Source organism: Penicillium riverlandense (genome assembly GCF_028828495.1).
Source record: "Penicillium riverlandense strain IBT 135883 chromosome Unknown utg000002l_segment0_segment0, whole genome shotgun sequence".
NCBI classification, from domain to species: Eukaryota; Fungi; Ascomycota; class Eurotiomycetes; order Eurotiales; family Aspergillaceae; genus Penicillium; species Penicillium riverlandense.
In genome coordinates, this window is record NW_026643195.1 from 980,373 (window position 1) to 1,004,368 (window position 23,996).

Below are 23,996 nucleotides of genomic sequence, written 5' to 3' on the forward strand. Positions count from 1 at the left end.
CTTGATGCGTAAATGCTCTACCGAGTAAGAAGTGAAGTGGCTGGGATTGACTTTTGTTGCTAAATACACTCTATCCATGCAATCATCGCGACATATACAACACCTTATAGCTTGGCAAACACCGATGCCACCGCACCGCTCATATCGACCAGGGTGCTCTTGTTCTGCAACCAAGCCTCAATGCCGCGGCGGCCATTCTCCACGCCCAAACCGCTCTTCTTCCATCCACCCACGGCCATCTCAGCTGGACTCTCGCCCCATGTGTTCACCCACGTGATACCGGCCTGGAGCTGGTCGATGACCCTGTGGGCCTGGTTCAGGTCCTTGGTGAAGACGCCAGCAGCGAGACCCAGCTCGGTGGTGTTGGCGCGCTGGACAGCTTCGTCGACCGTGTCGTAGTACAGGATCGACATGACAGGCCCAAAAATCTCCTCCTGGACAATGCGCATCGAGTCATGGCAATCTGTGAACACAGTCGGCTGGACCCAGAATCCAGCCTGGAGGTCCTTGGGCACGGCCGGTTTCTCAAGACCACCACAGAGGAGAGTGGCCTTGTCAGTCTCGATTCCGTGGCGGATATACGAGACCACCTTCTCGTAGTGAATAGCAGAGCTCAGGGGACCAAAGTTGGTCGCCTCATCAAAGAGTGGACCCGGCCGCACATGCTGGATCTTCTCGAGCACGCGCTTCTCAAAAGCTGCCTTCATCGAACGAGGGACAAACACCCGGGTACCGTTGGTGCACACCTGGCCCGAGGAGTAAAAATTGGCCATCATGGCACCATCAACCGCACTCTCCAGGTCAGCATCCGGGCAGATGATCAGCGGGCTCTTGCCGCCCAGCTCCATGGTCACGTATTTCATGCTGCCCGCCGCAGTCCCCGCTACTTTCATCCCTGTGGCAACCTGGCCAGTGAACGAGACCTTGGCGATGGTCGGATGGCTGGTCAGGTATGCGCCCACATCACCAGCACCGTTGATAACATTAAACACGCCGGCGGGCAGACCAGCTTCGGTGTAAATCTCCGCAAGGGTCTGTCCGTGGAGGGGGGTGTATTCACTTGGCTTGTAGACCATTGTGTTTCCGGCGGCAAGGCAGGCAGCCGATTTCCAGAGAGCACTATAAGAATGTGTGAGAGGGTCTTCTCTTACAGAGGACGGGGAACCCATACATCTGAATGGGGTAGTTCCAAGCTCCAATACCGGCACACACCCCCAACGGCGCCTTCTTGGAGTACACCCAGGCATCCTCGCGCAGCTGGGTAGTTTCTCCATTAAGACCACCACCGCCAATAAAGTTGGCATAGTACTCCAGGACATCAGCACCGGTCACGACATCGACGGTACTCGTCTCCGTGAAGGCCTTGCCGGAATCGAGCGTTTCGATTTTGGCAATTTCATCGTTGCGCTCGCGGAGGAGGGCAGCAGCCTTGTGAAGGATGCGGGCACGAGCAATGTGCGGGGTATTGGACCATTGCGGAAAGGCCTTGTCGGCAGCAGCAATGGCCTTGTCGACGTCGGCGTGCGCGGCGATCTGGATGTCGGCCAGCGGGGTTGCGGTGGCGGGGTTGATGGTCTGAAAAGTCTTGCCGGACGAGGCGGCATGGACCTGGCCGTTGTAGTAGAGCTGGCGAGTCGGGTAGGGGAGGGACATTGTGAGAGGTGAGGAGGGAAGGATGGAGGAGTTTCGAGAGTAATGGTGATCTGTTTCTGCTCTCGGACCAGTGATTCGTCTGCACACCGCTAGGGTCACCGCCTGTGCGGGCGAGGCCGATCCGTTAGGTAACGGGTTCAAGTGGGGCGCGCAAAGATTGTATGGCGCGGGCCAGTCCCGGGTACTTACGGTAGTAGTAGTGGTAGTGAGCCAGGGAGTGGATAAGAGTATAGCAGTAAGCCAGCTAGGATGCGTCGTCGAGGCTCTGGCGTGAGACTGGGATCACTTGGGAGTAGTACAAGTACGAAGTATATATGAGGGGAAAGTAAGGCTGGAGCTTCGAGGGAAAAAGGGCGCTAAGAGCCAGCCCCATTCGCTGCATGACGTAGGTGTTGGACTATATATATATACTTTACAATCATTGTAGAAATGGATTCACTGGGTGAGCTAATGAGTAGGAGTAGCGTTGAATAGTTAGGCCTAGAGATCTCCTACGTCCTCTTTACTCGATCCATGTATCCTCCAGAAACAGACTCTGATACAACTCTGATCCATGTGGACCTGCATTATCTAATGCACTCCACCCTTTAGATCGCCGCCACTCACAATGCGCCAATAGAAAAAAAAAAAAAAAAAAGTAAGGCACGCACGAGAGACGTCCGAATCGGGCTACTAGATAGAGAAGCCACTGAAGGCCTTCCCGCTCTTTCCCGTCACTACACTTTCCCCTTCTGCACCTTCGTTTTCTCTCCCTTCCCCCAATCCCATTTCAACATGGCCACCACCAACGAGCTCCCCGCTGTCGACGTCGACTCCTACGACTATGTTATTGTCGGTGGCGGCACCGCAGGCTGTGTCATTGCCGCACGCCTGGCGCAGTACCTGCCCAACAAGCGCATCATTGTCATTGAGGGGGGCCCCAGTGACTACAACGATGACCGCGTGCTCAACCTGAAGGAGTGGCTGAACCTACTCGGTGGAGAACTCGACTACGACTATCCCACCACCGAGCAGCCCATGGGCAACAGCCATATCCGACACTCTCGCGCCAAGGTGCTGGGTGGTTGCTCCAGCCACAACACCCTCATCTCGTTCCGCCCGTTCGAGTACGACTGCCAGAACTGGGTCGCCAAGGGCTGCAAGGGCTGGGACTTTGAGACCTTCACCCGCCTGGTTGACAACCTGCGCAACACCATCCAGCCCGTGCACGCCCGCCACCGGAACCAGCTGTGCAAGGACTGGATCCAGGCCTGTTCTTCGGCCATGAACATCCCCATGATCGAGAACTTTAACGACGACATCCGCAACAAGGGCGAGCTGACCGAGGGTGTGGGCTTCTTCAACGTCTCCTACAACCCGGACGATGGCCGCCGCAGCAGCGCGAGCGTTGCCTACATCCACCCCATCCTGCAGGGTAAGGAGAAGCGTCCCAACCTGACCATCCTGACCAACGCCTGGGTGTCCAGGGTGAACGTCGAGGGTGACGAGGTCACTGGTGTCAACGTCACCCTGCAGTCCGGTGTCAAACACACCCTGCGCGCCAAAAAGGAGACCATCCTGTGCGCCGGTGCCGTGGACACCCCGCGTCTGATGCTGTTGTCCGGTCTGGGTCCCCGGGAGCAGCTGTCCTCGCTGGGGATCCCAGTGGTGAAGGACATCCCCGGTGTGGGCGAGAACCTCCTAGACCACCCGGAGAGTATCATCATCTGGGAGCTCAACCAGCCCGTGCCTCCGAACCAGACCACAATGGACTCGGACGCCGGTATCTTCCTGCGTCGCGAGAAGCCCAACGCTGCGGGCTTCGACGGCCGCGCCGCCGACGTGATGATGCACTGCTACCAGATTCCCTTTTGCCTCAACACCATGCGTCTGGGATACGAGGTGCCCGCCGACGCCTTCTGCATGACCCCCAACATCCCGCGCCCGCGTTCGCGTGGTCGCCTCTACCTGACTTCGGCCGACCCCTCCGTGAAGCCGGCGCTGGACTTCCGCTACTTCACCGACCCCGAGGGCTACGACGCCGCCACCATTGTGGCTGGTCTTCGGGCTGCCCGTGAGATCGCCAAAGCGGCTCCGTTCAAGAACTGGCTCAAGCGCGAGGTGGCTCCCGGCCCCAAGGTCCAGACCGACGAGGAGCTCTCCGAGTATGGCCGTCGCGTGGCCCACACTGTGTACCACCCCGCCGGAACCACCAAGATGGGTGATGTGGCCAGTGACCCTCTGGCGGTGGTGGATCCCAAGCTGAAGATCCGCGGCCTGAAGAACGTCCGCATTGCGGATGCCGGGGTGTTTCCCGACATGCCCAGCATCAACCCCATGCTGACTGTGCTGTCCATTGGAGAGCGTGCCGCCGAGCTTATTGCCGAGGAGGCTGGCTGGACTCACTCGCAGCCCCGCCTGTAAATAAAAGGAATGGTGATGTGAAAAGTGTTGCTTTCTTTTGGTTTTCGTTTTGCATATGAGCGAACGGCGCAGTGCTCCGTCCGAGTCATCGACAGAGGGTCCACCCGAGACGTGAATTCTTCTGTAATCCCTTTCCACTGTTTCACAATCTGCTAGACAGATGTGAGAATCTTCGGTTCGTGGATATAAATATATATGGCGTGCGGTTTAACTAGTATATCTTGGACATAGGGAGTTAACCCATGGAGACTAAAAAAATACATGCAAGTTCCAATGCACGCTCTCATATATATATATATACACATTGAGATCTGAATCTATCAATCATATGCTTTCTTGTTCGTGCTCTATGCGATCTTTCGCTGGAGATAAGGTGCAATCAACGCCGAAGAGCCATCCCATCGCAGAGAAATCCACCCATGAAATATTAGAAAATACGCAAAAAAGTGACGTCCTGGAATATTCACGCTAGGAAAAAATCAAATCGCCGCCGCCTTCTCGGTATCATGGATTTTGACCCCAAGCTTCCACACCTGGTCAACCGTCAGTGTCCGACCCGAGTCAACGTCCTCCTTTTCACCCAGCACAACTAGATCGGCATCGGCGCCGCTCTCCAGCGACCCCTTGACGCCCTGCAGGCCCAGCAAGCGTGCCGGCGTGGCCGTGACGGCATTGATCGCGTCCGCCGTGGAGGAACCCGACCAGCGACGGAAGTTGTTCACACACTCGATGAGCGTGGCCGAGCTGCCAGCAATCTTATCGGATCCCTCCAGGGTCAGCCGAGCACCGGTCTTGACAATGCGCTCGCCGTTGGTCCAGTCGTACACACCATCCGGCAACCCACAGAGGCGCATTGCATCCGTGACCAGCACCAGCCCGTCCGGATGCGCGTTGTATGCGATCTTGATGGAGGTAGGATGCAGATGGATGCCGTCGGCAATGACCCCGTAGAACGGGCGGCGCCGCTCACTCTGGCCCAGTAGACCGAAGATGCCCGGGTTGCGGTGGTAGAAGGGCCGCATGGCGTTGAAAAGGTGGGTAATCATGCGCGCGCCCTGGTGCGTGGCCGACACAGCCTGTTCGTAAGTGGCGTCTGAGTGACCAATGGAGAAGATGATTCCGCGCTTTGTGATCTCGGGGATCTGCGACATCATGTTGCCCACCTCCGGGGCGGCGGTGATCATCTTGATGGGGCCCGGGGTGTTCAGATGCTCGGCGCCGTAGCAATGCAACAGATCCTCCAAGTTCTGAGCGGCGCGCAGCACTTCGGGCTTGTGGATGCCATTGCGGCCGGCGCTGAGAAAGGGGCCCTCGACGTGTGCACCCAGGGACTCGGCGCCGTCTTCGGGGCGGAGAGTACTCGCAGAGGGGCCCAGAGAAGGCAACACCTGTCACGGTCATTTAGTTTTCGCGATAGACCGTGGAGAAATCTCTCGCGCTTACCTTCCAGTAGACCTCGGGCGTGGAGCTAATCACCGTCGGCAGGTAGGACGTCACACCGGTGCGGGCCAGACCGTGATTGACCATGCGCATGCCCTCATCGTACTCCTCCTTGGTCTCGCAGGGCACCGAGAAGTCAAAGCCCTGCGCGCCGTTCAGCTGCACATCGATCAGACCGGGGGCCAGAATGCGGCCGCCCAGATCGATAATCTCGTCGGGGGAGAGGAGCAGTTCATAAAAGGCCTCCTGGTCCTTGAGGATCTTGCCGGACAGCGAGTCGATCCAGAGGTCCTGCTCGACGAGCTCAGAGCCGCGCACCAGCCGGCAGTTCGTGAACTTGGTGATGCGCGGGTGGGAGGCCGTCTTGCCGGGCATGATGATCAATGGGGGGAATGTTTATTATGATGGGAGGGGGGGGAGGGAGTCTACGGGAAGAAGAGAGGAGCCATGATATAATGGGGCCATAATACATATTAGGGCCGGGGATTATGGACCATGACGATAAGATGCAACAGTAGTGATGGGAGGATGGACGGCATGCCGAGTGCAGTAGAGGATGTACCTTGGCGGGCACATGGTGTGGAGAGGTACAGCGGCGGTCCAAAAGTCTGAATCCCTCTACCTACACGCCGCAGCGGCTAACTGGTTTCATACTTTTGCCCACCCCTGTACCTGATCAATGTGACGCTGTGGTTTGGTATTGTCCGATACATACAAGGTTGCACCCAATGGATCATCATGACGGTCGCATCCGGCGCCACGGCTCTACCAAATAATAGAGCCGCCAGTTCTATCTACATCCCCACAACTTCTCCAGTCTGGCGGGGAATCGGTCGACGTCCGAGTACCATAATGAATCATAATGAGGGTCGGCAGTGACCCACGTCGCATGCGAAAAATCCCCACGGGGCGGGAGGCTTCAATGGAACACACACTGCGACCTATTCCCGCACGATGATTTAACTAACCAGAATGGCCTCCGTCGACGATCCAAACGTCCGTTTTCATGTTCGCTCTTGCCCGACACCCATCAGCACCCAGACTCCGGAATTGGCCCTGTCTCACGTGGCCCACCAACATTCCAGCAGTTCTTCTTGATCGGATCGTCCCTCGCATCCCTTGCTGGATCGTTCTTCCTCTTCTCCATCATGGCCAAGATCCAGTCCGACCTGGAGATGTCGGAGAACGTGGCACACGAGTCCGCCCCGAAGAAGCAGCAAGATGAGCAACAGTCCGAGACGACCATCCAGGGATACGACCCCGAGGCCGGGCGCGACCACGCCGTCGTGGGCCCCCCATGGATGTACAAGCCGATGCTGACCATTGGCTCCTTCAAGCTGCCGTGGTTTGCCTCGCCCGAAACCCAGCTGGTGCTGGTCTCGTTCGTCTGTTTCCTCTGCCCCGGCATGTTCAATGCGGTCTCAGGCCTCGGAGGTGCGGGCCAGCTCAAAACCACCGATGTCAACAACGCCAACACCGCGCTCTACAGTACTTTTGCCGTCGTGGGGTTCTTTGCCGGGTCGGTCGCTAATCGCATTGGGCTTCGTTTGACACTCTCGATCGGTGGCTTCGGATACTTCCTCTATGTGGCATCGCTCCTCTCGTATAATATCAACCAGAATGCCGGGTTTCTGATCTTTGCCGGCGCGCTGCTCGGCGTCTGCGGCGGTCTGCTGTGGTGCGCGCAGGGTGCGGTGATGATGAGCTACCCCCATGAACATGAGAAGGGCAAGTTTATCTCGATCTTTTGGGTTATCTTCAACCTGGGCGGCGTCATTGGCAGTCTGGTAAGTTTGGGTCCGAAGCTGCGCCCTTAAAAAAAGTGTAGCGCTCATATGACATTTCTAGATCCCTCTCGGCCAGAACATGCATTCTACAGCTGGCACAGTGGACAATGGCACCTATATTGCATTTCTGGTTCTCATGGCAGTAGGGTTCGTCCTCTGCTGGGGCCTTGCGGACGCGAAATACATCATGCGCAAGGACGGATCCCGGGTAATTGTTATCAAGAATCCCACCTGGAAGTCCGAGTTCATCGGGCTGTGGGAGACGCTCCGCAGCGACTCCTATATCATCCTCTTGTTCCCCATGTTCCTGGCCAGTAACTGGTTCTACGGGTACCACTTCAACACCGTCAACGGCGCCTTCTTCACCATCCGCACACGCGCCCTCAACAGTCTCCTCTACTGGCTGATGCAGATGGTCGGCGCCTTTATCTTTGGCCAGCTGCTCGATCTAAAGTTCTTCTCTCGGCCCATGCGCGCCAGGATCAACTTTGGCTTGATCTTTATCATCACGCTGGGTATCTGGGGTGGTGGCTATGCCTTCCAGAGACAGTATACGCGGGAAATGGTCAAGCATGACCCGAACTTTGTCAAGACGGACTTCATGGACGGCGGCTATATTGGTCCCATGTTTTTGTACATGTTCTACGGCTTCTACGATGCCGCGTTCCAGACCTGCGCCTACTGGTAAGTGTGAACGAACGACGCTGAATTTCATCCAAACCTTGCTAATTTGCTGCTTAGGTACATGGGCTCGCTTTCTAATAACGCCCGGAAGCTGGCCAATTTCGCTGGTTTCTACAAGGGAATCCAGTCGGCCGGAGCAGCGGCCATGTGGCGGTAGGTTTTGATCTTCATTCCCTTCGGTATCCCATCACTGATAACCCCCACAGCCTGGATGCTGAAGATACACCGTTCATGACCGAGTTTGCCTCATGCTGGGGTCTGTTGCTTGGCAGCCTGCTCATCGCATCTCCTGTGATCTGGTTCAAGATCAAGGAGAACACCGCGGTGGAAGATGACCTGCGCTTCTCGGACGAGACGGCCGCCGACGTTTTGGGTGACGAGGCGAAGCAGCGACCTGCAGAGGAGCATTGAAAAAGAAAAGGAAAAAAAAAAAAGACAGGAGCGCAAAGCCGAATCTTTTCTGCGTGATTGTATTTTTGTATTGGACGAGTGCTACGATACGTCTGTAGATATAAAATATCCAGAAATTCATATATTAATATGTTAAGCAAAGCCCGTCTCGATATTTAGATGTGAGAATAAGGCTCAACAGTCCCGTATAAGCACTAAAATAACCCTAAGCAAGCCACTCGGATCCGAGCGTGCATCACGCAATACTCATACACATACAACGCATTCACCACCGCAATTGCAAAGAAGCAGAAGTAGACAGGTACCACCATCAACGGCGACAGCGACTCGCTATGTGTTGCTGAATTGAGGCCACGAGACGCAAAATCCAGACTGTGTTTCCATCTGAAACGGAAAGTCCGGGTCATTCAAGGACTTGGCCATGCTTTCACAGGGTTGATATATGCATATCACTACTGTGCCAGAATATTCAGCATTAACTTGATCTCCACAATCCACGCCAGTCCCCTGTCGATCAGATCCAAACTAACGGGCACTGCGGCTAGGCAGATGACGACAACGTTCCCGGACCGATGTCTGCATCCATCAATCCCATGTGATGCCGAGTTCCAATCGGCCCGTGAGACACGAAGACCGGATGCATTGCACACAAAGTTATGTTGTTATGAAAATTATTCATTTCCATTTCCAATTGCTATGTCTTTGCCAGAATAGGTATCCTTCTATCACAAAATACAACACAGACATCACTGTCGTCACGGACATTAGAAGAAGTAACGCGCCGAGGAACACCGCTCCCAATTTTTTTTTTGGTGTCGGACGCACCAAATCCTCCCAAATAATAATAAGACAATAAAGTAATTAAAAAAAAATGTCCAGGATAAAGAAGGAGTAAAGACAAAAGGCACATGCTTTACTCGCCCACGGTGAGTCCAAGATCTGCGTCCAGATCGGTGGTGAGACCGGCCGGGTTGCGCGCCTGAGCCTCGGCAGCGCGGGCCTCGGAGCGATCGGCATGGTCCAGGTTCGCGCCGTCAACCGATTTGGGATAGATAGAATCGAACATCGCGTTCATAGTATTGTCCGTCATGGCGGGACCGGAGGAAGCACCATTCTCGTCAGCAGCAAAAAAGTCATTGCCTGCGTCGTCGAAGTTGATCAGGGCGTCGAAATCGTTCTGGGTCACTTCAGCGTCGTTGGCCAGGTCCATCAGCTCGGTCAGGCTCATTTCAGACTCCAGGGCAGGCATGGCGAGAGCTTCTCGCTGGGTGAAGTTCGGATTGAGGTTGTTTGTACTGCCGTTGTCGCTGCCGTCGGAGTGTGGTGGGGTCGAGGCGAATGTACCTGCAGCGGTCCGCGCGCCGGCGGTTGCCTCCTTGGGGTTGGGGTAGGTCAGATCGGGGATCTTCTGGGCGAGAGAGTCGGGCGGTGGTGTCAGGGCATCGAGACGGCTGCCTTCGCCGTTGGCGTTGCGTCGGTTTGACTGTACGTCCTGCGGAGCAACTGTGAGTTGGATGCCGGCCTTGCGGATCGCGGCCTCCAAGAATGATGTGGCGAAGTCGGCCGATGCGTAGATCTCGCGCAGGCGTTGGAGGATGCGCATGCACTGGTAGAAGCGCTGGAGGCTGGTCATTCGGATGCTCGGGTCACTCGACTTGATATCCAGTAGATGAATAATGACTGCCGGCAGGAGCACCGTCACGCCAGTCGTAGGGTAGTACCGAGTCAAGTCCAGGCTGTGAAGGTCCTGGGCAATGTTCGTGATTTCCACTGCCGCATATCGCACCTTATTTCGTGACATATCCTGCAGCTCCGCGTCCATAGACGGATATGGGATGGCCGGAAGAACCTGGGGGCGATGCAGCGCACTGGAGGTCGTGAGGTAGACCATCTTCAGCAGGGCACGATGTGAGTGCAACACCTCCTCTGCCTCGGACAGTTTAGATCCGCCTGACGCCACGTATTGTGTTTCCACGGGGAGGTTGGCCAGCCAGTCCTCCAAGTCCTGATCGCAGCGGCGCACTTCGAATGTTTCCGCGGTGGACTTCTTCGGGACAAGCATCATGGTGGTCTCCATGGTGCCGCCGAATTTGTGACTCAAGACCGAGTACTGGGCTGACAGTACGTGGCTGACGCAGAGGCACAGCTTGGCCTTCTCGATGAACATAAGAGCCAGTTCGCGCTGGTGACCCACGTTCTGCAAGATCTCCGAGTTGCCCACCATGCTGACAATCTCGGGTGAGAATGGGTGAAATTCAAAGTCGTCCAGGGTTAACATCGGCACATCGCAGTCATCGTCCTTGACGCGCATCGGGCGCCGCATGCCCAGGGCAATCAGCCGGTCGCGAGTGTAGGTGCTCCACCAGATACGCTTCCACATTCGTTGGCGGCGAAGATCCATGCGCGAGTTCCCGGGGTCCCGGTGAAGGCCAATGGTGTGAGCCAGAGACAAACTGACTCCCATCCAATGCCAGGTATCCTTCTGATCATCGGGGGTTTCGTACCAGTAGGTCATGAGGAGAAGCGACTGCACCAGGGAGATGCGGTCTACTTCATAGTCGAAATCATAGAGCAACCGAGCGCGTTGGAAAAAGATTTTGCGAGCCGCTTTGCGAGTTTGGTAGCCCGCGGCCTGCAGATGCTTCATATCAATGAAGGCCATGCCAGCGAACATAACCGCCTGGAACAGCAGTAAACTGATGCGGTGGATGCCGTCGTTCTGCACTATCGTCTGCAGGAAGTCCTCCAGATCCAGCAGGGGCATGTAGGTATGGACGTAGTGGATGTAGCTCTTCAACAGCTCATTCCGCAGGCTCACATCGGGGACAGTCAGTGCTCCCTTGGCGGCTAGATACTCAATGTCCTCTGTTTGCAGCCGTGCGGGCAGACCGCGGATGTAGTCTGGGAGATAGACACCACCGCGTGGGTCACCAAACGACGGGTCCAACAGCTGCTGAATCTGCGAAGTGACGTTGGCTAGGGGCATCGACGCTGGCACGGCCGGGTTGGGTGCCATGCGACGACGGAAAGGATCATCGGAGCCAATCCGCTGCACCTGGTTTTGATCTGGAGCTTGGGTCAGCGATGCAACGAGGATTTGGAGGGAAAGTACGAACACAGCATATGCGGCATATGCTGCCCGTGGTCAATATCGACCGAGGTCTGCGAGGGCGAGGTGGGCTCCATCTCGTTGAAACCCAGGGAGTCGCTCAGTCTGCTGTGCAGAGCCAGATTGTCCTCCGAGGCCTCGCCGGGCGAGTCAAGGGTCTGATTGTTATTGTCTACTTCGACCCGGGATTTCCTGCAAGGCAGGCTCTATTAGCCCCAGGGAATTCTTTTCTTTTCTTCTTTTTTTTTTTCTTAAGAAAAAAGAATACTGAGATCTGTATCAACTTACTTTCTGCGCTTGCTCTCCGTCACGATGCACTCGACCTGGTCGAGGCGGCAATTTGTGCAGGGCGAGCCGTTTTCCACGACATCGCAGCGCACCTTGCGGGCGCGGCAGCAGCAGCATGCTTTGGAGGCGCGGCGTTTGACGGGCCGGTTGTGGCCCGAAAGACCGGCGACCGAGGCCTTGCGCTTCCCCTGCGAGTCAGATTCGGTCATTGTCGCGGTGGCAGTAGTAGTCATAGTGTGAACGGGGGAGTGGCGTGGGCGGACATGCGTGTGGCAAAGCACGTATGTGATGTTTTAAGAGTCTAGTGTCCGTTCGCGCGCCAGGCGGGGAGAAGGATGGTTAAGTATTAGGTGAGTCTGGGGGCCCGGCGGAACCGGGGAAAAGCCACAGGACTAGTGTCTGTTCCCCACCACGAGAGGCATTTCCACATTGGTCCCGCTTGAGTGTCGTCACTCTGAGTTCGGCCCGGTCACGTTACCCCTCTCGGTCCGTTCGGTAAAGGGATTCCTATTTAGGGGAGTCGGCTGTATGCTTGCGGTTCCTATTTACTACGACATTGCCCCGATTTGGGGAGGAGGATGATTCTGGCAGTGGTACTACCATTATAGGGGTTGGATCCAAGGCAGAATCGTAATTATCTCTGCTAGGAAAACTTCTCCAGTGGGCCTGGACAGAACTCCGAAATACTCCAGCGAAACCCCGATCCCGTGTGTGGTCGTGGAGCGAAAAGGGATCGGAGCCGCTAGCGTAGGGGGGACCAGTCGAGACTGCTAGACAGCCGATGGGCGGAGAATGGTTGGGCCTGGTGGGGATGGGGTCGCAAGGAGGTCTGTTTTGGTAAGAATGATCTTGATTATGTCGTGGAAGCAAAATCCATCATCATAATGCCCCGAGATGGAACAGTGTCACAGGGAGAATCCCTCACTGGATCAGCAATGTCAATGCCATGGATTATCCGATTTGTACTCAAAGAATACTGTTCGAGTCACCGAGATCCTGATCATCCCAGCCCCTGAGTACCGTGGCGAGGGCCCAGATCGTGGATTGGTTAATAATAATAATCACCGGGCGTTCGACGTTGCGGTGGGACTGTCAATCATTCCTGCAGCTGGAGAAGAAAGTGCCGATGGTCGGAGAATTCATCATGGTCATGGTCATGCTCAACTATGGCATTCTTCTGGTGACCCCATGCTCTCGTACATTATTATCATTATTCCTATTCTTATTATTGCGCCTCGGCTCAGTGCTTGCGAGAGCAAACCCTAATTCTGCGGTTGCCACCCATCTTCGACCACTCCGTTGTGCGCAATAAGGGAGGTCTGTGGATCCCAATTGCCTCCCCAGGCCGATCGGGGCTTTGCGGGGCATGATGCTGAGAATTCTGCGCTCGCACGCGGATCCAGTGGAGCGCCAATCAGGTCAGTCTCGCTACGGTTCCGAAACCTTGCACAATTCCGCTGTGTTTTGGACTCAGCCCACAGCCAGTTCCATGCCAACGGAACCACACCCGATCCCTGCAAACAATTGTTCAGGTCAGGTATTCTGTAGTCCTCCCGAGTCGGGAAGACCAGCAGTGCCGAGTCTAACTTCCGCGCCCACCTTTAGCAATTGTCTTCCCATGATTGGTAGGGGCGAAACCTTGAACCACGGATAACCGGATACGTAGGATGCTGTAGGAAATCACTGACATGCAGGATTGCGGAGTGCCCTGTCCCACGACCTCGGCCTTCTGCCCGCACAGCTTATTAGTGCCGTGGATTGTAGGAAAACGGCTGATCGGAGGCTAGCTAGTACATAGTCCCCCGCCAACCCACGAGCGCGGAGGAGGGGCCTGTGGCACGAATAGGAGGACATATCTTGCTTTTGCTCTACTACTCCGTACTATCTAATTACTTCCCAACGTTTTTTGACTTCGGAGAGAAGCCGATATGGAGAGCTCATCCTGTCAGCATGCTTGAAACCGACTAGGGGGGCGCGGTAGCACCGCTTGGAGCTCCCAAATGGTTGGACTAGACTGTAGCCGATCGCAACACGAGGGGAAACGACGGCGTCATTGCTAGCCAGTGAAAGTTGGTATTGGCTGCCAACTCGCTCATAATTCACCACCATGCATAGTCAATGCGCGCGCGGCTCATAACAGGCTGCTCACAAAAAACTGATCCGGGGGTGGGGCTTTCATGGATTTGCCCCCCATCGTGAGTGGTGGCACCCCCATCTAGGGTCAAGCTCGGGCTGACGGGCGATTCTCGGGGTCAGACCGAGTTGGATGGTGGTTTGCTATGTCTGTTTTGCAAGTGTATAGCATCACTTTGAGGAGATACTCTACAAGGTACATACGCAGTCATTCAATAAATCATATTCACATATTCACAATAATGTACACCTGGAGGGACCAGGTCTTGGAAGTATCATAAAATTCCCAAAACAACGAGAACACCAACATCGGCGAGGGAGGGATATCAAACGAAAAGAATCCAAAAACACACTGAAAAACACGGAAGATCCAGTAATCGCTCACATCCCGCCACGGCCCATTCTCTCAATCGACCCCATGATCCCTCCACGGCCCGGGGTGAAGACTGCAATGCCCGACTTGCCGCCGCTGTTGGCTCGCGAGTGACCGCCCGGAGCACCGTATCGGGGGATGCGCTTCTCGCCGTTACTGGGGTGACGAATAGACCCAGAACGACCAACGCTGCGACGGAGGGTGTCGCAGTCTTGCTCAGCAGATTCATCATTATTATCGTCTGCAGGAGCAGATGAGGAGACTGAAGGTTCGCGGACCGGGTTTGGAGGCTGGCTCTGCTGAATAGCCAGCCACTCGTCCACCGCAGCGACCAGCTCGCCCTTCTCGGCGCGTTCGGACTTGAGTTCAGAACGCAGATGCGCACTGTCTTCCTTCAGCGCGGCCATTTCCTGCTGGAGGCCCTTGATCTGCGCTTCCAGGACGCGCTTCTCGGTCTCATGCTCGTCGTTCTCACGGGCAATCATGCTAGCATTGGCAGCGACCATAGATTCCGAGCTAGCGGCGTCACGCTCAGACCGGAGACGCTCAGCTTCCTCGCGAGCAGTCGCGAGTTTATTCTCAGCCTCGCGTACACGCTTCTCCCAGCGTCCCTCGTAGCTCTTCTTGAGCGCGGCGACCTTGGTCTCATGCTTGCCCTTGTACAGAGTGTGCAATTCACGAGCGACTTTCTCTACGGCGTCCTGGACTTCTCGCGCGGTAGCTTCAGCGGATTTGGAGGCCGGAGCTGCCGCGCCGGATACCGTTGATGCAGAGGCACGGGCGGCCGACAGTTGGCTTTCCAGCTCGACGAGTTTGCCCTCGAGCTGTTCCTTGCTCTTCTCAGCCTCCTCGGCCTTTCGGGTCAGACGGTCTCGTTCGCGCTCGCCTTCGACCAACTCTGCACGCACAGACCGCAAGACACTCTCCATCTCCTTGCCCCGGCGATCCCATTCACCTTGCTCGATCTCCAAAGCTTCTTTGCGCGCAGCTTCGTTCCGCACTTCTTCCAGAGCTTCACCGACGCGTCTTTCCGCATCGGCAATCGCCTTCTTCAGACTGGCGACCTCGGCGTCCTTTCCACTCAGTGTGGCCTTGAGGGACGAGATCTCAGACATGAACCCTGATTTAAGAGACTCCATTTCCCGGGGCGTGATGGTCGGGACAGAGCGAGGAGTCGGTGCAGGTGGAATATCAATATCTAGCAGCGACGCTTTCGACGGAGACCGAATAGACTCCCGTAGTGCCCTCAGAGGTGACCGCCGCGACGGAGAATACCGCCCACTCTGCATGGAGTGACGCGGGAGGAAATTCATGTGATCCGTTAGATCAAGCAGGTTGGGTGTTTCGCCCGGGTTTTCTGCCCCTTGGAACTGTCTCCGTCTCGGGGTAGGGGATCCAACAGGCGAGCCACCGTCAACCATCACGCTGCTTCTGTATGCCCTGCGCGCTGTTCCCGGGGTGGCCGGGTTATGGCGGTCTGGCAGAGCCGGACTGGGCGCGACGCTGTTACGCATAGCTTTGAGAGGTGAGGCACCTCGAAGGCTTGCAAATTCAGTCATGTCCACATTGGGCACGGCGGAGAAGGTGCTGAGACATGTGTCGTCCATTGAGTCCTGCATATCATCGTCACCGGCTGGGATGAAGTTTTCTTTGTTTGCGATTCCACTTTCGCCATCCTCACGGAGCACGGTGCTCATTCCCTCGTTGTGCTTGTCTTCCATCACGCTATTGGCGACCGTTGAGTGGCTATGCGCGGCCGAGACCATGCTCTGGTTGTAGATGAGACTAGGATCCTCGTCGACATGGATGCCAGGATCGCTCGCTCGACTCATCGGGCCCTTCTTGCATCGCTCGTTCATTTGCGCCTCATCTCCATGATCCTGTGGGGTCTGGTCAAACGACCGCTTTCGGGGCGTAGCTGTAGCGGAATTTCCACGATATGGTGACCGGGACTTGTGGCGCAATTTCTGAGAGTTGATTGTGTTCTCCTCTGACCGGAAGTGCGAACTAGCACCGCCGTCAATGTCCGGCTGTGCGTCCCAGCCAGGCGATCCACCTTGCAGCTCGCGCAGCTTGTCGAAATCAACCGTGTCGTCCCTACCCTCAGGCCGGAACGGGGAGCTTGTCGGGTCGTCAAGTGCAAATCGTTTATTCAGCCCAGGAGACATGGGCTGTTGCACCTGATGCAGTCTGTGAAAATCCACCGTTTCCTCACGAGCGTCAGGCTGGAATGGCGAGCTGGTGATATCATCTGCGTCTCGCTCGCTCAAACCAGGCGACATGCGCTGGACCTCGCGCAGTCTCTGAAAATCGACCGTGTCCTCGCGAGTCTCGGGTTGGAAGGGTGAGCTCGGGGCCTCGTGGAAGGAGTCGTTATCATTGACATCATCAATATCATCCCCGTGATCGTTGTGGACGTAGACATCATTTTCGTTGACGGGGTATTCGTGAGACTCCATATTGAGCTCCAGCGAATGCTTCAGCGGACTCGAGGGGAAGGGGCCCGCAGGCATGGGCTTGGTGAGAAACGGCGAGGAGGTCAACTTTGGGGAGTAGGCTCGCGCGTTTTGGTGAGAGGGGGATAAGGGGGAGAGCGGGTTTGACATGGTGAGTGGTGTGATGGTGGTAATTGCCTTGCAGATGCAGAAAGTCAACATGTGGTGACGCTTTGTTGTGGCGGTTGCCCAGTCAACACCGCTAGTCCACATTGGGTCATCCAGGGCTGTGCCTCACGATGTTCACTCAAGGAACACGAGAATATGGGATAATTCTTCCTCGGATACATTGTCCTTCTATCCACAGGACTAAGATCCGTGGGTATCTATCTTTGTAATGTTTCTCTGCCTTCACCGGATCCCTAAACGCCACATTCTATATCGTAACCAACAATGATTCGTAGACCACCAATTATGCCCGTCCCAAGGCTCCAAGCTTTGTCCTCCCGTACGCGCCGCCCTTCGCCTTTCTCATCTCCAAGGCCCGCCGATAGGGTGGAGCGGTGGGCGGTTGCACCGGATCTAGACTGACGTGGTCTGGCGGCAGAGTATATGATGCGTCGGAGTCCCAGGCGGAGAGATCCCCACATGCGATGAAAGAGGGGATCCATCGGTTTTCAGTTGCGAATTTGTCGGATGGCGCTTTCTGTGCCGGCGGTGGATATGTGGCCGGGTGAAGAAGCCGGACCTCGGTGGTGTGATTGGATGGAGCAGTACTCGCTGAAGTCGACGATACGTCCGGCTGCTGGACAGATCTGGCTTCCGCATTTTCATCTTGTTCATCTGGCACTTGAACGGCGATATTGCCATTTTCTGATAGAGATACTGGCGCTGCGGCCCCACCAAAGAGAGGGTTCTTCAATGCCTCCATTCCTGCGACCCCACCATGGCTGACGGGTGGAATGAAGCCCTCACAGACCACGAAAGCTTCGAGGCTGCTTGCACGACTACTCCGTGGCTTCGCTACGCTGACTCGCTCGAACACCGTGCGCAGCTGTGCATAGAGAAGGTCGACGTCGCGGCCACGGAAGATTTTGGCCACAAATTTGCCGCCAGGGCGGAGTACGCCTAGAGCCAGGTTGAGTGCTGCGTAAAGCAATTGAGATTGAATGTAGATATCGAGGTCATGAAGACCTGTCACATCCGGGGCACCATCAGAGATCACCAGGTCGACCGGGTGAGGTTGTCTGATGGCCGCTGGCGCCGGGGATGGCGAAGCAGAAGAAGATGTAGATGAAGATTCGTATGCCTCTGGGTCCAGGGCACGCAGAAGAAGAGGGATAGTCGAGGGATGGGTGATATCTGCCTTCAGAGTCGTGATGCCCTCGAGGGGCGCCATCGGCTGCAAGTCAATCGAGACGATTTTGACATTCTTGCGAGGCTTTAGCTCCGAGTTTGGCGTGACGTCTCCCATCTCAGTGTCTGAATCCACTGCTGTGGCACCCTCTTGCAGTGCTTGGCTTTCCCTCCGCTTCTTCCCAATCCATGCCCGTCGACCAAAGCTCTCGCCCTTGATAAGCACTCGGCTCAACACTTGGCTCCAGCTTCCCGGTGCAGCGCACAGATCCACGACCCGAGTGACATTGTTTGGGTTCTCGTACTCGAAAAGATCGAATTGCTCGTCGATCTGGATGAGCTTGAAGGCCGAGCGCGCGCGCCAGTTCTGCTCCTTGGCGAGGCGATAGTAGGCATCGCGCTTATCCTTGGAGGATTTGCCCATAGTGAAGCACAATGGAGGATATAAATGAGAATGATGATGAATAATTAATTAATTCATGGGCATGGGGAGCGATAAGATGCGAAGGCGGGCAACTTTTTTTTTTTCTGCCGCTTTTTTTTCCCTTTGGGCTTGGGTCGTTTCGCTCTCCCGCATCGCATTGCTTGACTTGTTCAGAATCATCCAGCATAATGGGCCAGAAACGAGGAGGCGACTCCAAGACACAGGCGCTGCAGTCAAAGAAGCGCCGGAAGGCCGCCAAAGCCTCGACAGAGGACGATTCCTGGGACGGCCTGGTCGAAATTGATGATCTCAACTGGAAGGAAGTCGCTCTTCCTGATCGACTGGAAGATGCCCATGGATTTTTTGGGCTCGAAGAGATCGACGGAGTCGACATTGTGCGACCGGAAGGTTCTGGCGAAATCCGCTTCAAGGTATGTCGTGACTGGTCTCATTGCCGCGGAGCTGTTGCTGACCGATGCGCTCGTTGTCAATAGGCGAAAGCGGGCAAACCGAAGAAGTCCATTCTCAAGACACCGTCAGTGCCAATTGGAAACGGCGATGCAGAAGAATGGGCGGGCTTTAGTGACGAAGAGCCATCCAACGAGACTGCTGGCCCGGCCGACGATGCGCAAGAATTGAGGGAGGGCAAAGAGGCGAATAAAAAGGAGGCAAAGGAGGCCAAGAAGAAAGGACTCAAAGCCAAAGAGCCGGCACAAGATCGGAGTATCAAGTCGGGTCTCTCGTTTGCAGCGCTTCAGGAGACAGAAGACGATGATGGCGTGGATGTGTCGACCTGGGATACTCTTGGCCTTTCTCCCGAACTGTTGACGAGTCTGTCAAAGCTAAAATTTGGCAGTCCGACACCGGTCCAAAAGTCCTGTATTCCTGCGATTTTGAATGGGCATGATGTTGTTGGAAAGGCGTCTACAGGTTCCGGTAAGACTCTCGCATTCGGCATTCCAATCCTCGAACATTATCTCGAGCAACGGAGGGAGGATGACGGCCAAGGAAAACGCCAATCGTCGCCAATGGCGCTTATACTTTCCCCTACCAGAGAACTGGCGCATCAGCTCGCTAAACATATCGGAGACCTCACTGTGAATGCCCCGGACACCGATGCACGAGTTGCTCTTTTGACTGGAGGACTGTCAATTCAAAAGCAGCAGAGACAACTTGCCACAGCTGACATTGTCATTGGCACACCGGGCCGAGTGTGGGAGATTCTCAGCACTGGGCAGGGGCTGATCCGCAAAATGCAGCAGATTCAATTCCTGGTCGTCGATGAAGCCGACAGGCTTCTCAGCGAAGGGAATTTCAAGGAGGTCGAAGAGATTCTTGCCGCCTTGGATCGGCAAGAAGATGGAGATCCGGACACGGACGACGATGAGGACAAAAAGCAAGAGCCTAAACCTCGACAGACTCTCGTGTTCTCGGCTACGTTCCATCGTGATTTACAGCAGAAGTTGGCAGGGAAACGCCAATGGTCTGGCGGTGATCTCCTGGACAAGAAGGAGTCCATGGAGTACCTCCTCAAGAAACTGAATTTCAGGGAAGAAAAGCCCAAGTTCATCGATGTCAACCCCGTACAGCAGATGGCAGAGGGACTTAAGGAGGGCATTGTCGAGTGTCCTGCGATGGAAAAGGACCTTTACCTCTATTCTCTTCTCCTCTATCACCCCAAGCATCGAACCCTTGTCTTTACCAACTCCATATCCGCCGTCCGCCGTCTCACCCAACTTCTTCAAAACTTGCAACTTCCTGCACTCGCTCTTCACTCATCAATGGCCCAAAAAGCGCGACTGCGCTCAGTCGAGCGGTTTTCCTCACCTACGTCAGACCCTAGCTCCATTCTTGTGGCTACTGACGTTGCGGCACGCGGTCTCGATATCAAGGGCATTGATTGCGTTATCCACTACCATGCACCGCGCACGGCAGACACGTACGTCCACCGATCAGGCCGTACAGCCCGCGCGGGAACAACCGGTAAAAGCGTGATCATCTGCTCCCCCGAAGAAGTCGTCGGGGTTGCTCGACTGGCCGCCAAAACGCATGCTCAGAAGTCCAACGGCAGCGGACCAACAAAGAAGCTTCCCCTGGAGTCCATTGAAATCGACCGACGCGTGGTCTCTCGCGTGCGGCAGCGGATAAACCTTGCCAAACGCATCACCGACTCCACCATCGCGAAAGAGAAGATCTCTGCGGAGGATAACTGGATGCGAGCTGCGGCTGATGACCTCGGCGTTGAATATAACAGTGACGAGTTCGACGAGTCGAAGGGTAAGGGCCGGGGTCGTGGTGGAGGACGGCACCAGCGCGACAAGCAGGCTAGTAGCATGACCAAGGCGGAGATGGCTGGACTCAGGGCAGAGTTGAAACAATTGCTCTCGCAGCGGATTAATATTGGTGTCAGCGAGCGCTACCTGACTGCTGGGCGGATCGATATTGAGGCTCTTCTCCGTGGAGAAGGAAACAAGTCGTTCCTCGGGCATCTTGATCCGCTGAACTTCTAACCCTTCTGTGTACAGTCCTATGTATCTTCCAATATACCAATTCACCCCTACTTCAAACTTGCAAAGGTAGATAATGAAGCTACAGTGGTAATTCAATAAAAGGGCCAGAGGAAGAGAGCGAAATGGCAGGAACCATAATGGATTTGTGACTCTTGCTTAGGTAGCCTCATGTGGAACTAGTACGTACAATGCCGTCGGCCGATTTCCAACGCTGCCTAGGTCCGGTCGTTGCGGACAGAAATGCGAGGGGCCAAGGTGCGGTCGGGGAGCTCCTGTCGGCAGGTGCAGTTCTCAAAGCCGTTGCCGCACTTGAAGCACCAGACGACACCGCAGTTGCAGCTAATCAGTCAGTGATTGGTTCAGGTATTACTTGATGGGGCAGAAGACTTACAAGAGAAGCCAGCATCCGTCGGCCTGCTCAACCATGTTGTGGCACTGGGGGCATTCCTTCCAGCCGCTAGCCTCAGCCATATCGGTCAGCGTAGTGTCCTTTTCGGTGCAGGCTCCGAGATGGGCTTCGGCCATGCACAGCACACAGGTGATAGTCTCGCAGGCCGAGCAGGGAACAGTGCTGTTGTCGCTGACCACAACATCAGGGACATACAGGGAGCAGGAGCTCTTCGAACAGTACATCGGGTTGGGGTCAGTGCGCTCTTTGTAGATGGCCTCGTAGGCATCCGCAAGCTCGGCACCAATTATGTCACGGACGGCATCGGTGATAGGAATGTCACCTTCGCAGCAGCGCACAGGAAATGCAGTGACATCGTCGACGGCCATCTCATAACGCTGAAAAACACAGCCGTGGCACCAGATGTGGTAGCAGAAGGGGATCAGCTCGTTGACGGGGGTGTCATAGCAACACTCGCAATGTTCGATTTCCTGAATCCACTCCTCAATAGGGATCACTTCCTTAGGACCCCAGTATCCATGAGGGTCCTCCATTTCCTTCATTTTGCTGCGTACATTGGTCTTCAGTTAGAGAATATACCAGAATCAGAGCAAAGCCACATACCTTGGATGGCTGCGAGGAGTGTCAGGTCTAGTCAGCAGTGGGTTCAGGCTTGAAGGATCGAGCTATTGAGTAATCCACGTACCTCCGCATAAAAGGATAGAGTCTTTCACGGTAGAAATAAAGTCTGTTAACAGCGCTTGTGATCGTTTGGAATGGGGTGAAGGATGGAGAGAGAGCGTGGCAGGGAAGAAAGATTGTGAAACAACTTGGAAGAAAGAGATAAACAAAGAAAAAAGGATGCGACAATACGATACGCATTGTTTACAGACATCTCCACAAGAGCATCAACACATATTGGCACAACTCGGTGTTGAGGCATCATGCATAGTCACTCCCATCGTTTTATACTACATTTAGTTGATCGAAAGCCCTAACTGGCTTATCGGTCTCCTTATCTGTGTCGGCATGCCGACTTGATCCGGGCCGAAGCACATCCCGATACTCGGCTTCTGCCCCACTGCTGAACGGAAAAATCAGTCAGTCTGTGGGCTCTCTGAACAACGAGTCTGGCGAGGATATTCATGTACATGCGATAATACCAAAATATTCTGGCGAATAACATATCCATTTGTTAGTGGGGAAATAGCAGTAGTGGCCTCAGTAGTGGCCTAAAAATGGATCCCGAGTCCGAATGCCGGAAGATCTCGCAGGTCCACTCGGCGCCATAATCAAAATTTCCATCGCAAGCCTTGCGATCATTCTTTCAGGTAACCGGACTGCCTATATCTAGGTATTGAACAGTGGCTGCGCCAAAGTATCTGCGCCAAAGTATCTGCTCCGAAACCCGCTTCCACATCCTGATACTACTTGCCATACTCGACGTCAAATCCAGGTACTTGGTCCGGGCGCAACCTTATGATCACCGCTAACCCACCCCTTCTCAGATCAGCAAGAAGTATATACTCTGCCACAATGTCTCACTTTCCACGAGCATCTCGGCAGCTGCTTCGCCAACCGTCAATCGCAATCCCCAGAGTCCCATCCTCGTCCTTGGGGCCAGTCGCCCATCTACACCAGAAGGGACCTGCGCGATCAGCTGTTGTCCACGAACAAGCACTCCCACAAGCACAGACACAAATCCCTCCGGTGAAAGCCGCACCATCCTCACAAGCTGAGCCAGCCAACATCGACACACTCATCTCCCAAATCCCACTAGTCCAATCTCTCCGTGCAGCCCACAAAACCTACAAAGAAACACGCCCGCACCTCGCCATCCCACCACCGATAAGACGGCGCCATTTCGTGGGCGGAAGCCTTGCTGGGTCGGGGAAGCTGGCCTTTCAACCGTATATGTGGACCAGCTCGACCCCAGCTTCTCAACAAGAAACGAGTCCCAAGTCCGGAAAGGGTACTTCCAACAGCAACGTGACATCAATCTTCCACATCGGCCGCGATCTATGCGGACACCCGGGCTTTGTTCACGGCGGTCTTTTGACTGTGCTATTCGATGAGGTCTTTGCGCGGTGCGTCTCAGCATCCTTCCCAAGTGGACTGGGAATGACAGCAAATCTTAATGTGGATTTCCGGAAACCTGCCCTCCCAGACCGTTTGTATATCCTCCGCGCGGAGACAGTCAAGGTTGAAGGGCGAAAGGCTTGGGTGGAAGGGCGGATGACATATCTTCCCTTGCCACTAGCTATGCCCTCGGATTTTGGCGGCATTGTTCCTGATACGGCCGGGGCGTTGACGGAAGAGAGTGATGGGGCTGTTATGGTTGCGGAAGGCAGGGCGCTTTTCGTTGAGCCTAAGTTTGCAGATGTGAGTACTTGATTCCTATTCACTGCCCTGTGACCAGGTATGGTCGGCTGACATGCTTGTATAGTCCATGGTCTCGATTTATCATAATTAGATTGTGGAGAGACGAGTTACGATATAATATTGCGGGGTTCTATAGAGGCGGATTCTAGACAGACACGTTGTAATAGTCAATACACCCTAATGTTTCTTGCAAGTGCCTCCTATCGCCGTCTCAGGGATC

The 23,996-nt window shown here is 55.1% G+C and overlaps 10 protein-coding genes across 10 annotated transcripts; 4 read left to right on the plus strand and 6 right to left on the minus strand.

The window, feature by feature from the left end:
* Positions 1-104: 104 nt before the first annotated feature.
* N7474_002687 (betaine-aldehyde dehydrogenase) lies at positions 105-1,653 on the minus strand (the record flags this gene model as incomplete). The annotated part of the gene is made up of 2 exons (XM_057194102.1): positions 105-1,119; positions 1,172-1,653. The coding sequence occupies 2 exons, from the start codon at positions 1,651-1,653 to the stop codon at positions 105-107; spliced, it is 1,497 nt and encodes a 498-aa protein (XP_057055457.1).
* Positions 1,654-2,427: 774 nt separating this feature from the next.
* Positions 2,428-4,056, plus strand: N7474_002688 (GMC family oxidoreductase; the record flags this gene model as incomplete). Its single annotated transcript, XM_057194103.1, has 1 exon — positions 2,428-4,056. One exon carries the CDS (start codon positions 2,428-2,430, stop codon positions 4,054-4,056), a length of 1,629 nt encoding a protein of 542 aa, XP_057055458.1.
* Positions 4,057-4,535: 479 nt separating this feature from the next.
* Positions 4,536-5,871, minus strand: N7474_002689 (N-acetylglucosamine-6-phosphate deacetylase; the record flags this gene model as incomplete). Its single annotated transcript, XM_057194104.1, has 2 exons — positions 4,536-5,444; positions 5,500-5,871. 2 exons carry the CDS (start codon positions 5,869-5,871, stop codon positions 4,536-4,538), a joined length of 1,281 nt encoding a protein of 426 aa, XP_057055459.1.
* A 773-nt stretch (positions 5,872-6,644) lies between these two features.
* On the plus strand, positions 6,645-8,378 carry N7474_002690 (unc-93 family MFS transporter; the record flags this gene model as incomplete). The annotated part of the gene is made up of 4 exons (XM_057194105.1): positions 6,645-7,283; positions 7,345-7,967; positions 8,025-8,120; positions 8,174-8,378. 4 exons carry the CDS (start codon positions 6,645-6,647, stop codon positions 8,376-8,378), a joined length of 1,563 nt encoding a protein of 520 aa, XP_057055460.1.
* A 913-nt stretch (positions 8,379-9,291) lies between these two features.
* Positions 9,292-12,008, minus strand: farB1 (putative C6 transcription factor (Ctf1B); the record flags this gene model as incomplete). The annotated part of the gene is made up of 3 exons (XM_057194106.1): positions 9,292-11,444; positions 11,495-11,679; positions 11,776-12,008. The coding sequence occupies 3 exons, from the start codon at positions 12,006-12,008 to the stop codon at positions 9,292-9,294; spliced, it is 2,571 nt and encodes an 856-aa protein (XP_057055461.1).
* Positions 12,009-14,289: 2,281 nt separating this feature from the next.
* N7474_002692 (uncharacterized protein) lies at positions 14,290-16,938 on the minus strand (the record flags this gene model as incomplete). The annotated part of the gene is made up of 1 exon (XM_057194107.1): positions 14,290-16,938. One exon carries the CDS (start codon positions 16,936-16,938, stop codon positions 14,290-14,292), a length of 2,649 nt encoding a protein of 882 aa, XP_057055462.1.
* A 250-nt stretch (positions 16,939-17,188) lies between these two features.
* Positions 17,189-18,496, minus strand: N7474_002693 (tRNA methyltransferase TRM7; the record flags this gene model as incomplete). Its single annotated transcript, XM_057194108.1, has 1 exon — positions 17,189-18,496. One exon carries the CDS (start codon positions 18,494-18,496, stop codon positions 17,189-17,191), a length of 1,308 nt encoding a protein of 435 aa, XP_057055463.1.
* A 188-nt stretch (positions 18,497-18,684) lies between these two features.
* On the plus strand, positions 18,685-21,006 carry mak5 (ATP-dependent RNA helicase MAK5; the record flags this gene model as incomplete). The annotated part of the gene is made up of 2 exons (XM_057194109.1): positions 18,685-18,927; positions 18,991-21,006. 2 exons carry the CDS (start codon positions 18,685-18,687, stop codon positions 21,004-21,006), a joined length of 2,259 nt encoding a protein of 752 aa, XP_057055464.1.
* Positions 21,007-21,221: 215 nt separating this feature from the next.
* On the minus strand, positions 21,222-22,108 carry N7474_002695 (uncharacterized protein; the record flags this gene model as incomplete). Its single annotated transcript, XM_057194110.1, has 4 exons — positions 21,222-21,345; positions 21,398-21,961; positions 22,019-22,027; positions 22,101-22,108. 4 exons carry the CDS (start codon positions 22,106-22,108, stop codon positions 21,222-21,224), a joined length of 705 nt encoding a protein of 234 aa, XP_057055465.1.
* An 822-nt stretch (positions 22,109-22,930) lies between these two features.
* Positions 22,931-23,788, plus strand: N7474_002696 (PaaI family thioesterase; the record flags this gene model as incomplete). The annotated part of the gene is made up of 1 exon (XM_057194111.1): positions 22,931-23,788. The coding sequence occupies one exon, from the start codon at positions 22,931-22,933 to the stop codon at positions 23,786-23,788; it is 858 nt and encodes a 285-aa protein (XP_057055466.1).
* Between the last annotated feature and the right edge of the window lie 208 nt (positions 23,789-23,996).